This window comes from Dendronephthya gigantea, unplaced genomic scaffold (assembly GCF_004324835.1).
Source record: "Dendronephthya gigantea isolate DGI-Jeju-01 unplaced genomic scaffold, DenGig_1.0 000111F, whole genome shotgun sequence".
In the NCBI taxonomy this organism is placed as follows: Eukaryota; Metazoa; Cnidaria; class Anthozoa; order Malacalcyonacea; family Nephtheidae; genus Dendronephthya; species Dendronephthya gigantea.
Window position 1 is genome coordinate 716427 of NW_021163121.1, and position 16395 is coordinate 732821.

At 36.8% G+C, this 16395-nt stretch overlaps 1 protein-coding gene across 1 annotated transcript; it reads right to left on the reverse strand.

Moving 5' to 3' along the window:
• Positions 1-11747: 11747 nt before the first annotated feature.
• Positions 11748-14881, reverse strand: LOC114535168 (sentrin-specific protease 1-like). The gene is made up of 5 exons (XM_028556550.1): positions 14855-14881; positions 14706-14773; positions 14206-14256; positions 13754-13843; positions 11748-13253 (listed from the first exon to the last, which is right to left on the reverse strand). Exons 1-5 carry the CDS (start codon positions 14871-14873, stop codon positions 13158-13160), a joined length of 324 nt encoding a protein of 107 aa, XP_028412351.1. The 5' UTR covers positions 14874-14881; the 3' UTR covers positions 11748-13157.
• Between the last annotated feature and the right edge of the window lie 1514 nt (positions 14882-16395).

Below are 16395 nucleotides of genomic sequence, written 5' to 3' on the forward strand. Positions count from 1 at the left end.
AGTTGAGCCTCACTTATGACAGTTAGCAGTTAGCTGCGTTGTTTCCTCAAGTGTGTGGTGTCGTATTCTGCGTTTTCTTGCACGCCTGTTATGGGCGTCAGATATTCAAAGTGGAATAATTTTGTGCACAAGTGAACATTTCCTCACAGTGTGCGCGAGTCCTGAGCTATCAGCTCAGCAGTTGGAGCGAATGATACTCATGTAAAATGAATTAAGAGTGGGTTCAAACACATTTAAAGTTCAGATATATTACATTCATTGCTTTTAGCAGTCAACCTCGTAAAGACAGGGATAATCGGGCCAAAAAATCCGCTAATTTGTTTTCCAGTACAGCCATTAGCTTGCAATGCACTAAGATGTGTCCTACTTTAATATTTTACTCTGTCTAATGCCGGATGATTTTACTAATCAGTGGAAGAGTACTGTTAGTTAATAAGTTAACAAAACTATCTGTCAGTGTCTCTTGTTAACCGATTAGCTTGCAATGCAGTCAGATGTGACCTACTTTAGAATATTACTCCAAATCAAGATTATTTTCCTGATTAGTGGAAGAGTACTGTCAGTTAACGAGTTAACAAAACTATCTGTCCTGAAGTGTGTCTTGTTAACCCATTAACTTGCAATATGCACTCAGATGTGTCCTACTTTAGTATTTCACTGTAATACCAGATGATTTCACTCACCAATTGAAGATTATTGTCATTTATCGAGTTAACAAAACTATCTGTCAGTGTCTCCTGTTAACCTATTAGCTTGCAGTACAATTAAATATGAGAATACTCTTCCACTAATGAGTAAAATCATATCCATTTGGAGAAATATTCTAAAGTAGGCCACATTTGGTTGCATTGAAAGCTAATGGGATAATGAGTTACTAAACTATCTGTCAGTGTCTTTTGTTAAGCCATTAGTTTGCAATGCACCCAGATGTGACCGAATTTTCTATTTTACTCTAATGCCAGATGATTTTACTCATCAGTGACAAAGTACTGTCAGTAAATGAGTTAACAAAACTATATGTCCAAGTCTGTTGTTAATTAACAAGAGACACTGACAGATAGTTTTGTTAACTCTTTACTGACAAAACTGTTCAATTGATGAGTAAAATCATCTGGTATTAAGGTAAAATACTAAGGTAGGTCACATCCGGGTGCATTGCAAGCTAATTAATAAGCTAACAAGAGACACTGACATACAGTTTTGTTAACTCATTAACTGACAATACTCTTTCACTGATGAGTAAAATAATCTCGATTTGGAGTAATATTGTAAAGTAGGACACATTTGGGTGCATTAAAAGCAAATCAGTCAATGAGTCACCAAACTATCTGTCAGTGTGTCTTACCCATTAGCTTGGAATGCACCCAGATATGACCACTTTAATATTTCACTGTGTACCAGATGATTTTACTCATCAGTGGAAGAGTACTGCCAGTTAATGAGTTAACAAAACTGTCTCTCAGTGTCTCTTTTTACCCAATTAGCTTGCATTGCACCCAGATGTGTCCCACTTTAGTAAACGTATTATAGACAAGAGTAAAATACTAAAGTAGGCCACATCTGAGTGCATTGCAAGGTAATGGGTTAACAAGAGACACTGACAGATAGTTTTGTTATCTTATCAACTGACAGTACTCTTCCACTGATGAGTAAAATCATGTGACATGATACAGAGTAAAATAATAATATATGTATCATATCTGCCTATATTTTAAAACATGTCAAACTTTTCATCACAGTATGATTCAAACTCTCATCAGTAAGAATTGCATTTTAATTCTCTAAACAAAACAAAACAGTTTTGTATCAAAATTTGTCGCAAATCTATACACAATTGAATTTCAATTCTTTCAAAACGATCGATTTTCTTTGCTTTTAAGTCGAGTGTAAGCGCTCTGAATTACTCAGCAATCCACTGTGCCATGAAGCTGTTTTCACGCACAGAAAAATGAGTAAATAAGACCGGAAAGATGTCTGAAATAGGGGCGAAGACTTGATAAATAATTCCTGAAATACAATGTAAATATAACACAATAATAATACAAACCTCGAATCCCGCTTGGATATGCGAGAAAAACATTTCCAAATGTAATGGAACATACTTCGGTGTCAAGCACGGTATAAAGTAGTCTTTCTTTAGTAAAATCATCGTCGATTTAACGCACTCTTGCTCGATAAACCAGGGTCAAAACACAAGAGATTTGTTTTCGTTTCGACATTGTGCTTGGAGCATAATATTTGAATGTTTCCCACTGAGCTATATAATAATTCCTCAGTTATAATATAGCTCAGTGATTTTTCCCCCACCGGCCACCGGTTCCTTTTGAATTTTGATTAGCTGCCATGGCAACTTTGGGAAAGAAACTGGAGTATTAAAGGGACGGGAGGTCACTAACTCACACTCAGCTATATACCGAAAGCTTTGCGCAGTATTGAATAGTTACGTGGTGTTCCTACAAGCTAAATTACTTCTATAGAAATCGTGGAAGGGTCATTTGTATATCATTTTATTTATCTCTACAGGGTGTTCCCCAAAACCACAAAACTATTGAAATCAGTCATAACAATACAATAGTCACAGTTTGAATTTGTGTTTTGAGAACGATAATTTGAAACTTCCAAACAGAAATAGGTAATTACATAATGATTCTGTACCCATGTTTTGAAATCATTCCCACAGTGTTCTGGGAATTCAACCCAGAAGCCCAACACGAGTTTGCATCACTATCAACAAACACGTTTTAGTTTGGCCCAAACATGGACACTGTTTTTTTATGCCAAAAGAAAGAGCGGGAAACCAGAGAAATATGATGATCCTTACTGGACCTCTAGGAACTGATAGAGCTATGCAGTATAAATAAAGTTCGTTTAGTTTAGGTTTCCTCCTGTAGTAACATTGGATCAATAAGAGATGAACCTTACTGGACCTCTAGGAAGAAAAGTTTAGAACTGAGAGAACTATCCAGTATTAATAAAGTTAGTTTAGTTTAGGTTTCCTCCTGTAGTAACACTGGATCAATAAAAGATGATCCTCACTGGACCTCTAGGAAGAACAGTTTAGAACTGATAGAACTATCCAGTATAAATAAAGTTAGTTTAGTTTAGGTTTCCTCCTGTAGTAACACTGGATTAATAAGAGATGAACCTCACTGGACATCTAGGAAGAACAATTTAGAACTGATAGAACTATCCAGTAGAAATAAAGTTAGTTTAGTTTAGGTTTACTCCTGTAGTAACAATGGATCAATAAGAGATGATCCTTACTGGACCTCTAGGAAGAACAGTTTAGAACTGATAGAGCTATCCAATATAAATAAAGTTAATTTAGTTTAGGTTTCCTCTTGTAGTGCTACACTGCAAAAGAGATGAACTTTACTGGACCTCCAGAAAGAACAGTTTAGAGCTGATAGAGCTATCCAATAAAAATAAAGTTACTTTAGCTTAATTAATACACCAAATATAAGAGACACTGACAGATAGCTTTGTTAACTCATTTACTGGGAGTACTTTTCCACTAATGAGTAAAATACTTACAGTAAAATACTACAGTAGGCCACATCTATATGCATGTGTATTGCAAGCTAATGAGTTAACAAGAGACACTGACAGATAGTTTTGCTAACTTAATAATTGACAGTACTCTTCCACTGATGAGTATAAAATCATCTGGTGTTGGTAAAATACTAAAGCCCAGCGCACACTGGAGGAAACTGAGATGAATTTCACTCATGACTGTTAACAGTTAGCTGCGCTGTGGCCTCAAGTGTGTGGTCGTATTCTGCGTTTTCTTACACGCCTGCTATGGGCGTCGGATATTCAAAAAGTAGAATAATTTTGTGCACAAGTGAACATTTCCTCACAGTGTGCACACGTCTTGAGCTATCGGCTCCGCAGTTGGAGCGAATGATACTCGCGTAAAATGAATTAAGAGTGGGTTCAAAACAAGGCGCTTATATAGTATATGTACTTAAAGTTAAGAAAAATTACATTCAAATACTTCTTAGCACTGTCAACAAATCATTTAAGATTTAAAGGCACCAAAAAATGAGAACATGGGTCACTCAGGACACTTTACCTCGCATAGACAGGGATAATTGTGCTAAAAATCCGCTAAAGCCTGCCGCACACACGAGGTATTAGATGAGCTAAAGACCATGCGAGGCATTGAGCTCGCCTGAAAACCATCCGCACACGTCAGAAACTTGCCTCTCCAGGTCAATTCCTCACGAAAAACTATCCGCACACGAGAGTAACTTGCCGTAAGCTAAAAGCGCCGCACGAGGTATTTAGCTAATAGCCCTCGGCCGTGTGCAGCGGGCTTAATTTGTTTTCCAGTACGGATTCGGCAACAATTGAGTTAATATTTTGCGCCCACTTAGGTTGTAAAAATAATTTACAACATGAAAAGAACAAGTGCACACATTCGCTCTAACTGCTGAGCCGATATCTCAGGACGCAAGCACACTGTCAGGAAATCTTAACTCATGCACAAAATTTTTCAACATGTTGAATATCCGACGCGGATACCACGCCTGCCAGAAAACGCAGAACACGACATCGCACACTTTTGGATTTCAACATCTCAGCTAACAGCCACGAGTGACCAGTAGCTCACATCTGCGTGCATTGAAAATTAATTGGTTAATGATCAAGCTACCAAACTATCTGTAAGTATCTCTTGTTAACCATTTAGCTTGTAATATTGCACCCAGGTGTGTCCTACTTTAGTATTTTACTGTAATACCAGATGATTTTACTCATCAGTGGAAGACTACTGTCAGTTGATGGTTAACAAGAGACACTCACAGATAGTTTCATTAACTTGTTAACTCGTTAACTAACTGACTTTACTCTTTAATTGATGAGTAAAATCATCTGGTATTACAGTAAAATACTAAAGTAGGTCACATGTAGGTGCATTGCAAGCTAACCGGTTAACAAGAGACAATGACAGATAGTTATGTTAACTTTCAATATAGCCAGAGAGCAACGTGGCAGCGTCTTCAAACAACTTAGCATCAAATGTGCTACAACAACTGCTTAAATATACAAATACTTCTCAACGTTTCGATCTGAGGACCCTCGTCAGGAGAGTTGCTTTCCAACTCTCCTGACCAAGGACCTCAGGTCGAGAAGTATTTTGTCTGTTTACGCAGTTGTTATATACCACATTTGATGCTAAGTTTTGTTAACTTATTAACTGACAGTACTCTTCCACTAATGCGTAAAATAATCGCGATTTGGAGTTGCATCTGGGTGAAATTTGAAAGCTAATCGGTTAATGAGTCACCAAAATATACTTCAGTGTCTCTTGTTAACCCATTAGGTTGCAAATTGCACGCAGATGTGTCCTACTTTAGTATTTTACTGTAATACCAGATGATTATACTCATCAATTGAAGAGTACTGTCAGTTAATAGGTTAACAAGAGACACTGACAGATAGTTTTGTTTTCTCGTTAACTGACAATTCTCTTCAATTGATGAATAAAGTCATCTGATGTAACAGTAAAATATTAATTAAAGTAGGTCACATCTGGGTGCATTGTAAGCTAGGTTAACAAGAGACACTGACAGATAGTTGCATTAACTGACATTACTCTTCAATTGATGAGTAAAAATCATCTGACATTAGACAGAGTAAAATACTAATATACTGGTATGCATATCTGCTATATTTTAAAACATGTCAAACTTTCATCACAGTATGATTCAACTCTCATCAGTAAGAAGATATTATTTTCGTAAAAAGGCTCTAAATAATATCTTAAATACCTCCTTTCAAATTATTGATAGTAGTTGATTTACCAGCGTTATCAATGCCTAACATATGAAGTTTGAAATCTCCACACAATAACAGTTTTGTATCAAAATTTGTCGCAAATCTATACACAATTGAAATTCGATTCTTTCAAAATGATTTTCTGTGCTTTTAAGTCGAGTGTAACCGCTCTGAATTATTCAGCAATCTACCGTACCTTCAAGCAGTTTTCACGTACAGCAAAATGAGTAAACAAGACCGGAAATATGTCCAAAATTTTGGCTTAAATAAGGGACGAAGACTTGATAAATAATTCCTGAAATACAATGTAAATATAACACAATAATAATACAAACCTCGAATCCCGCTTGGATATGCGAGAAAAACATTTCCAAATGTAATGGAACATACTTCGGTGTCAAGCACGGTATAAGTAGTCTTTTCTTTAGTAAAATCATCGTCGATTTAACGCACTCTTGCTCGATAAACCAGGGTCAAAACACAAGAGATTTGTTTTCGTTTCGACATTGTGCTTGGAGCATAATATTTGAATGTTTCCCACTGAGCTATATAATAATTCCTCAGTTATAATATAGCTCAGTGATTTTCACCCACCGGCCACCGGTTCCTTTTGAATTTTGATTAGCTGCCATGGCAACTTTGGGAAAGAAACTGGAGTATTAAAGGGACGGGAGGTCACTAACTCACACTCAGCTATATACCGAAAGCTTTGCGCAGTATTGAATAGTTACGTGGTGTTCCTACAAGCTAAATTACTTCTATAGAAATCGTGGAAGGGTCATTTGTATATCATTTTATTTATCTCTACAGGGTGTTCCCCAAAACCACAAAAACTATTGAAATCAGTCATAACAATACAATAGTCACAGTTTGAATTTGTGTTTTGAGAACGAGAATTTGAAACTTCCAAACAGAAATAGGTAATTACATAATGATTCTGTACCCATGTTTTGAATCATTCCCACAGTGTTCTGGGAATTCAACCCAGAAGCCCAACACGAGTTTGCATCACTATCAACAAACACGTTTTAGTTTGGCCCCAAACATGGACACTGTTTTTTTATGCCAAAAGAAAGAGCGGGAAACCAGAAATATAGATCCTTACTGACCTCTAGAACTGATGAGCTATGCAGTAAATAAAGTTCGTTTAGTTTAGGTTTCCTCCTGTAGTAACATTGGATCAATAAGAGATGAACCTTACTGACCTCTAGGAGAAAAGTTTAGAACTGAGAGAACTATCCAGTATTAATAAAGTTAGTTTAGTTAGGTTTCCTCTGTAGTAACACTGGATCAATAAAAGATGATCCTCACTGGACCTCTAGGAAGAACAGTTTAGAACTGATAGAGCTATCCAGTATAAATAAAGTTAGTTTAGTTTAGGTTTCCTCCTGTAGTAACACTGGATTAATAAGAGATGAACCTCACTGGACATCTAGGAAGAACAATTTAGAACTGATAGAACTATCCAGTAGAAATAAAGTTAGTTTAGTTTAGGTTTACTCCTGTAGTAACAATGGATCAATAAGAGATGATCCTTACTGGACCTCTAGGAAGAACAGTTTAGAACTGATAGAGCTATCCAATATAAATAAAGTTAATTTAGTTTAGGTTTCCTCTTGTAGTGCTACACTGCAATAAGAGATGAACTTTACTGGACCTCCAGAAAGAACAGTTTAGAGCTGATAGAGCTATCCAATAAAAATAAAGTTACTTTAGCTTAATTAATACACCAAATATAAGAGACACTGACAGATAGCTTTGTTAACTCATTTACTGGGAGTACTTTTCCACTAATGAGTAAAATACTTACAGTAAAATACTACAGTAGGCCACATCTATATGCATGTGTATTGCAAGCTAATGAGTTAACAAGAGACACTGACAGATAGTTTTGCTAACTTAATAATTGACAGTACTCTTCCACTGATGAGTATAAAATCATCTGGTGTTGGGTAAAATACTAAAGCCCAGCGCACACTGGAGGAAACTGAGATGAATTTCACTCATGACTGTTAACAGTTAGCTGCGCTGTGGCCTCAAGTGTGTGGTGTCGTATTCTGCGTTTTCTTACACGCCTGCTATGGGCGTCGGATATTCAAAAAGTAGAATAATTTTGTGCACAAGTGAACATTTCCTCACAGTGTGCACACGTCTTGAGCTATCGGCTCCGCAGTTGGAGCGAATGATACTCGCGTAAAATGAATTAAGAGTGGGTTCAAAACAGGGCGCTTATATAGTATATGTACTTAAAGTTAAGAAAAATTACATTCAAATACTTTTTAGCAGTCAACAAATCATTTAAGATTTAAAGGCACCGAAAAAATGAGAACATGGGTCACTCAGGACACTTTACCTCGTATAGACAGGGATAATTGTGCTAAAAATCCGCTAAAGCCTGCCGCACACACGAGGTATTAGATGAGCTAAAGACCATGCGAGGCATTGAGCTCGCCTGAAAACCATCCGCACACGTCAGAAACTTGCCTCTCCAGGTCAATTCCTCACGAAAAACTATCCGCACACGAGAGTAACTTGCTAAGCTAAAAGCGCCGCACGAGGTATTTAGCTCAGCTAATAGCCCTCGGCCTCGTGTGCAGCGGGCTTAATTTGTTTTCCAGTACTGATTCGGCAACAATTGAGTTAATATTTTGCGCCCACTTAGGTTGTAAAAATAATTTACAACATGAAAAGAACAAGTGCACACATTCGCTAACTGCTGAGCCGATATCTCAGGACGCAGCACACTGTCAGGAAATCTTAACTCATGCACAAAATTTTTCAACATGTTGAATATCCGACGCGGATACCACGCCTGCCAGAAAACGCAGAACACGACATCGCACACTTTTGGATTTCAACATCTCAGCTAACAGCCACGAGTGACAGTAGCTCACATCTGCGTGCATTGAAAATTAATTGGTTAATGATCAAGCTACCAAACTATCTGTAAGTATCTCTTGTTAACCATTTAGCTTGTAATATTGCACCCAGGTGTGTCCTACTTTAGTATTTTACTGTAATACCAGATGATTTTACTCATCAGTGGAAGACTACTGTCAGTTGATGGTTAACAGAGACACTCACAGATAGTTTCATTAACTTGTTAACTCGTTAACTAACTGACTTTACTCTTTAATTGATGAGTAAAATCATCTGGTATTACAGTAAAATACTAAAGTAGGTCACATGTAGGTGCATTGCAAGCTAACCGGTTAACAAGAGACAATGACAGATAGTTATGTTAACTTTCAATATAGCCAGAGAGCAACGTGGCAGCGTCTTCAAACAACTTAGCATCAAATGTGCTACAACAACTGCTTAAATATACAAAATACTTCTCCATTTCGATCTGAGGACCCTCGTCAGGAGAGTTGCTTTCCAACTCTCCTGACCAAGGACCTCAGGTGAGAAGTATTTTGTCTGTTTACGCAGTTGTTATATACCACATTTGATGCTAAGTTTTGTTAACTTATTCACTGACAGTACTCTTCCACTAATACATAAATTGATCGCGATTTGGAGTTGCATCTGGGTGAAATTTGAAAGCTAATCAGTTAATGAGTCACCAAAATATATTTCAGTGTCTCTTGTTAACCCATTAGGTTGCAAATTGCACCCAGATGCGACCTACTTTAGTATTTTACTGTAATACCAGATGATTATACTCATCAGTTGAAGAGTACTGTCAGTTAATAGGTTAACAACAGACAAGGACAGATAGTTTTGTTAACTCGTTAACTGACAATTCTCTTCAATTGATGAATAAAATCACCTGGTATTACAGTAAAATACTAAAGTAGGACACATCTGGGTGCATTGCAAACTAATGGGTTAACAACAGACATGGACAGATAGTTTTGTTAACTCATTAACTGTCAATACTCATCTACTGTCTACTGATGAGTAAAATCATCTGGCATTAGAGTAATATACTAGTGTAGGTCACGTCTGGGTGCATTACAAGCTAATGGGTTAACAAGAGTCACTGACGGATAGTTTTGTTAACTAATTAACCGACAGTACTCTTGCACTAATGAGTAAAATAATCTCGATTTGGAGTAATGTTCTAAAGTAGCCCACATGCATCTGGGTGCATTGAAAGCTAATCGGTTAATGAATAACCAAACTATCTGTCAGTGTCTCTTGTTAACCCATTAGGTTGCAAAATGCACCCAGATGTGTCCTACTTTAGTATTTTACTGTAATACAAAATGATTTTACTCATCAGTGGAAGAGTACTGTCAGTTAGTAAGTTAACAAGAGACACTGACAGATAGTTTTGTTAACTCGTTAACTGACATTACTCTTCAATTGATGAGTAAAATCATCTGATGTAACAGTAAAATATTAATTAAAGTAGGTCACATCTGGGTGCATTGTAAGCTAGGTTAACAAGAGACACTGACAGATAGTTGCATTAACTGACATTACTCTTCAATTGATGAGTAAAATCATCTGACATTAGACAGAGTAAAATACTAATATACTGGTATGCATATCTGCCTATATTTTAAAACATGTCAAACTTTTCATCACAGTATGATTCAAACTCTCATCAGTAAGAAGATATTATTTTCGTAAAAAGGCTCTAAATAATATCTTAATACCTCCTTTCAAATTATTGATAGTAGTTGATTTACCAGCGTTATCAATGCCTAACATATGAAGTTTGAAATCTCCACACAATAACAGTTTTGTATCAAAATTTGTCGCAAATCTATACACAATTGAAATTCGATTCTTTCAAAATGATTTTCTGTGCTTTTAAGTCGAGTGTAAACGCTCTGAATTATTCAGCAATCTACCGTACCTTCAAGCAGTTTTCACGTACAGCAAAATGAGTAAACAAGACCGGAAATATGTCCAAAATTTTGGCTTAAATAAGGGACGAAGACTTGATAAATAATCGAAGTGGCTAGACAGCCGGCAGCCGGCTGTATAGTTTTTACTTGTCAAGCCTAAATAACCGGCAGCCGGCCATATTGTTGCTTGAAGTCAGCTTGAAATACTAAACGGCCGGCAGTATTCTTCGTTTGCGATGGCGTAATTTCGGGATTTCAGTTGGTGTGCAAGTATGAAGAAATATATTTTTGTAAGGCTTCTAGTCAATATCGTTGCTGGAACCAAAAATTATGTAGTGCCAGGTTTGGTTAATATTAAAGTATGTATATAGACTGTATAGACGGGTTGCAATGTTTGTGTTGGAGGCGGAAGTACTTATTATTAAACTACAAAAATTAATGATTGGTCGCTTGATGTTGTTAAATCTATGTTAGTGAAAATGATTTATTGATTTCTCTTCTGCCTCCAGTGCAATCTAAACAAATTACGTCACGAGAAATCCATCTTTACATCAAAATGTGTAAATATGATTTTAGTTATCAAAATATTATTATTAAGTATAAGTGTTCATTGTCTTATATACCAAAGTCTAGTAATTAGTGACCAGTTTTATACGTGCTTAGCTTTGCATTTGCTGCAAAACCAATTCCTTGTCTTGGGTGGTCTTTTCAGTGAAGTACATTTAATATGATACCAACACAGGCACCTTTCACATGCTACACTTTCATCTTTGCTGCTGATTGTGGTTGAACATCCAGGACATATCCACTTTGTCTTGTTCTTTTTTTCACTGACATTAAGAACAACTTTCCATGCATTGGCAACAAAATATTTCTCAATCCTATTCAAATCGACATTCTCTTTGTCACGAATCATGTCTGGAAGCTTAAGAGGATTTGTTTCGACTTCTTCTGGTGGTATTAAATCACCACTTTGGATTGCGTTGTTAGCAACTGAACAACGGACAAAGCACTCTAAAAGAATCCTGTCCTTTTCTACTGCTTTCACCTTGCAAAATGGCAGCAACCCTTTCTTTGCTTTCTTTACTTTGGGTAGCCCAATGACAGTTAATTCCGCTCCTTTGGGCCTTCCTCTCTTGAGCATTTTCGGTGGCATTTTATGTTTTTAAGCTCTTTCTGCTTGCAATCATTTTCTTTGCTCTTTACTTGTGAAGATGTACCAGCAGTCTTAGACTTATCAGCGAGGATGGTGGGAGAAGTTTTGGCAACGTCACCTGGAACATTTGATTTGTTTTTGTTTCTACTGGCCTTCTTTTGATCACGGGGAATGGGACCAAAATCTCTTTTATCATAGGGTATGTCATGATCTTTGTTACGAAAATGTTCGTTTTGGGTTTTGGTGGGCTTTTCTTCATCAATATTTGTTGTGTCTTCAGTGTTGCTGCATCTTCCAAGACTGTCTTGTGCTTGCCAAAGGTTGAGAATTTGTTGCAGATCAGCCATTCTACTGTCAAATGTCTTCATTCCGCCTTCACTTGCCAGTGAAGCCAGGGTTCGTGCCACATTCATTGCCTTGTGGAATTTCTGGGCTTGCGTCAAAGTGGTAGATTTCTCTTTACTTTCATGAAGGACATCGACGTTGCTGATGCCGCATGTGGTTGGCACATTGGCTGCCTCAGAAGCTTTATTATAGTATTCAACGGTCCATCTGGCAGAGAGGAGGGAAGGATCAAATCGAGATAACTTAAGCGCAGTTCTGGCTTTAAGGATGTGTCTACATGGAAGTCCCATTTTCACAGGATACGTGCATTGGCAAGTGTTACCTGACACTGTTACTTCACCATAGGTACAACTCTTTATTAAAACTTTGTTCTCGGACAAAACCTGTTGTACGGTTAAACGTTTGGCAAGTTCAACTTGACGCTTAAGGTGTTTGAAAGCGTATGGTGTTAGAACTTCAGCATATGTGCGGATGTCCTCCTCACACGATTCAATTGATATGGGCTTGCGTAATGTTGCCATAATTTTCTGGTGTGTCCTTTCATTCCGCAATGTTCCAAGGAGTGCAAACATTTCTGTAAAAAATTGTAAAAGTGTTGCATAGCGAGAGCAAACACTTTTAATCTTCGCATTAGCACTCTCTAAACGATTGTTGGTTGTTTCACCAAGGTTAAAAGTTGAATCCTTAAAACAAGAAACCCATTGCTCTTTTATAGGGTGCCAATTGTCAAAGAAATAGTTTCTTACAGCTTTTGATTTGGTTTCCTTTAACAGATTTACGTTTTCTTCATAGGCTTCTTCTGTTTTGGAATAAATTATTGCGGTTAATATCTCAAGAACTCTGTCCCGTTCACCTGACGTTATCCCCATTTTCTCAACTGTTATCTCCCTTCTGAAAGTTCGAAGTGTATGATAAAGGCATATAAGTAGGGATGCGCTGGGAAAGCATTTGGCGAAGGCTTGACGTTCTGTGAAATCCTTGTCGGACATGATTACTGTGTTACATGTACATGTGAGCTAAAATATACTATACAATATGTCATATGTAGTACACTAATAAAGTAGTCTACTCTGCTAGTCCATGCATGCACATGTCATACATACACATAGTGTCCAGTGTTTATCTTCATTGATAGGGAACATGAGCAAGTCACTTAGAACTGAACTATCCTAAAAAATACAAATAAATTATTATTTTTTATCATATGTAATTAACAGTTGACTATCTAGCAATATCTTGTTATTTCTCAACATAATTATAGTGTTGCAACATAAATAATGCATACAATTTAGAGCAGTACTACTTAATTGATCGAGGTATTGTCAGTCACTTTTAAAAACAGAAAAAATGTAATTAACACATGATTGTTTTATTATTTTGTTTATTGTTTTACCACCTACAGAGATGCACCATTCCTTTTTAGACTTTCGGACTAGGCAAGTTAAACAGTATAGCTTAATCCCCTACTACTTTAAAAAAAGGGGTAAGCATTTTCCACACAAATACAAAAATATAAAAAATTTGCCAACATCACAGGGCTATATATTTCTGTATTTTACATGTTTTTTTCTGCTGTACTGTTAACTTTCGAAATTCAAAAGAGGAATGGCGCATTGATATTATTAATAATATAGCCTGCAAGCAGGCTCTCCAGTTGCTACAGGTGTACCTTGTCCATCCATCTAGCAAATGAATTGGAAAATTCCTCTTTTTTAAACTTTGTGAAACAGAAGCTGTTTTTAATTGTGATTGATACATTCTGTAAGAGACAATATACATATATATACCAATAATTAATTAATCAATCAATTATAACATTAACATATACAGTAAACCTAGCAATGCTCACCTATTCTAATTATTATCAGAGAACATGCAATGGAATATATGATCAAGACACATATAAAATTCATAACACATGTACACTATTGTGTAGTAATACCATACAGTGCAATATCATGGGACACCATGGTTGCCTTGAATGTATGCATGGTTTTGCAATTGGCCATGTATTCCTCAACAGCTTATAGTATAATAGTGTGTTTAGACATAGCATCCTTGATTAATTGATTATGAAGTGCATGCATGTATGTAGCATAACATAATGAATCATATACATACAGGCATCTTCTGTGCGCATTCTTGTAGAAGATTTCCATAGAAATTTATTATCTAGAAAGGAACCAAACAATTAATGATTATAAATTAGTAACCTCTAAGGAAAGCTTGCCTTATCCTTAAGCTGCAAAACTCTCCCTTAAATGAGTGTAAGTTCATCTGTTGGACAGAGTATAAATACCATACAGTAAACTAGTAATGTGGCAATGCATTGTAGTAATCAACAGTGGGTCAAAGTACGGCCCACCATAGAACTCTGCACCGTAATGGGAAGCACCAACAAGAACAGAATGATACAATACTGTAGGGATGGTACTGGCTGGATTATACAAAGCGGATTTAATTCCTTAGGGGTATATTTAGTCAGTTGGGGAGGGGGGGGGGGGGGGCTAGCAAATGTGTGGATGACCATTCGATGACCACTTGCACTATGGTTAGCTTTGCCATTGGGATTTGGGAAACAGTAGCCATACGCCAAATGGATTGTATAAAGCTTGTCTTACCTCGTCATTGAGCCACTGATTATTAGATACCTGTACTAGGCTTAGGTTGATATTTGCTGCGATCTCTTCTGAACAAATAGTTTAAAATTTAGTAAATAAAGTAAATATTTGAGTTTTTGAGCAAGATTTCTAAGTGTATTCCAATTTACCTTTACTGTTTTCAGCCATATGGATACAATCTTGCAAATTTGTATTACAAATTGACTTGTTGAATATTCCAACTTCCCGCCATCTGTATATACCGCGTAGGCGCGCAATAGCGTGTCTTTTTCGCGCGTCGCGCACGTTTTTGTTCCCAGGTTATTAGGGGCCAGACAGCGCTTTTGCAATAATACATATAAACAAAAGCTTCTGAGTAGTGGTTTTACTGGTTTATACGAGTCGCAAATATCTTGTACTCGAAACCATTTTCTTCAAACAGAGAATAACAAGTAAAAAAAGGGGAAAATATTCGGATTCCTCATGTATGACGGCTCAATTACTGCAAATTATTTATAAAACAACACGATATATATACAATGGCATTTAATAAACTTTATTCGTGCGAAAATACGAATTCTTGGCATTTTGTATTAGGATACTCGTGTAGACAATACGTGGATACTGCAGATTAGATAACTGCCGGCCGTTTAGTATTTCAAGCTGACTTCAAGCAACAATATGGCCGGCTGCCGGTTATTTAGGCTTGACAAGTAAAAACTATACAGCCGGCTGCCGGCTGTCTAGCCACTTCGATAAATAATTCCTGAAATACAATGTAAATATAACACAATAATAATACAAACCTCGAATCCCGCTTGGATATGCGAGAAAAACATTTCCAAATGTAATGGAACATACTTCGGTGTCAAGCACGGTATAAAGTAGTCTTTCTTTAGTAAAATCATCGTCGATTTAACGCACTCTTGCTCGATAAACCAGGGTCAAAACACAAGAGATTTGTTTTCGTTTCGACATTGTGCTTGGAGCATAATATTTGAATGTTTCCCACTGAGCTATATAATAATTCCTCAGTTATAATATAGCTCAGTGATTTTTCCCCCACCGGCCACCGGTTCCTTTTGAATTTTGATTAGCTGCCATGGCAACTTTGGGAAAGAAACTGGAGTATTAAAGGGACGGGAGGTCACTAACTCACACTCAGCTATATACCGAAAGCTTTGCGCAGTATTGAATAGTTACGTGGTTTCCTACAAGCTAAATTTACTTCTATAGAAATCGTGGAAGGGTCATTTGTATATCATTTATTTATCTCTACAGGGTTGTTCCCCAAACCACAAAACTATTGAAATCAGTCATAACAATACAATAGTCACAGTTTGAATTTGTGTTTTGAGAACGATAATTTTGAAACTTCCAAACAGAAATAGGTAATTACATAATGATTCTGTACCCATGTTTTGAAATCTTCCCACAGTGTTCTGGGAATTCAACCCAGAAGCCCAACACGAGTTTGCATCTATCAACAAACACGTTTTAGTTTGGCCCAAACATGGACACTGTTTTTTATGCCAAAAGAAAGAGCGGGGAAACCAGAGAAATATGATGATCCTTACTGGACCTCTAGGAACTGATAGAGCTATGCAGTATAAATAAAGTTCGTTTAGTTTAGGTTTCCTCCTGTAGTAACTTGGATCAATAAGAGATGAACCTTACTGGACCTCTAGGAAGAAAGTTTAGAACTGAGAGA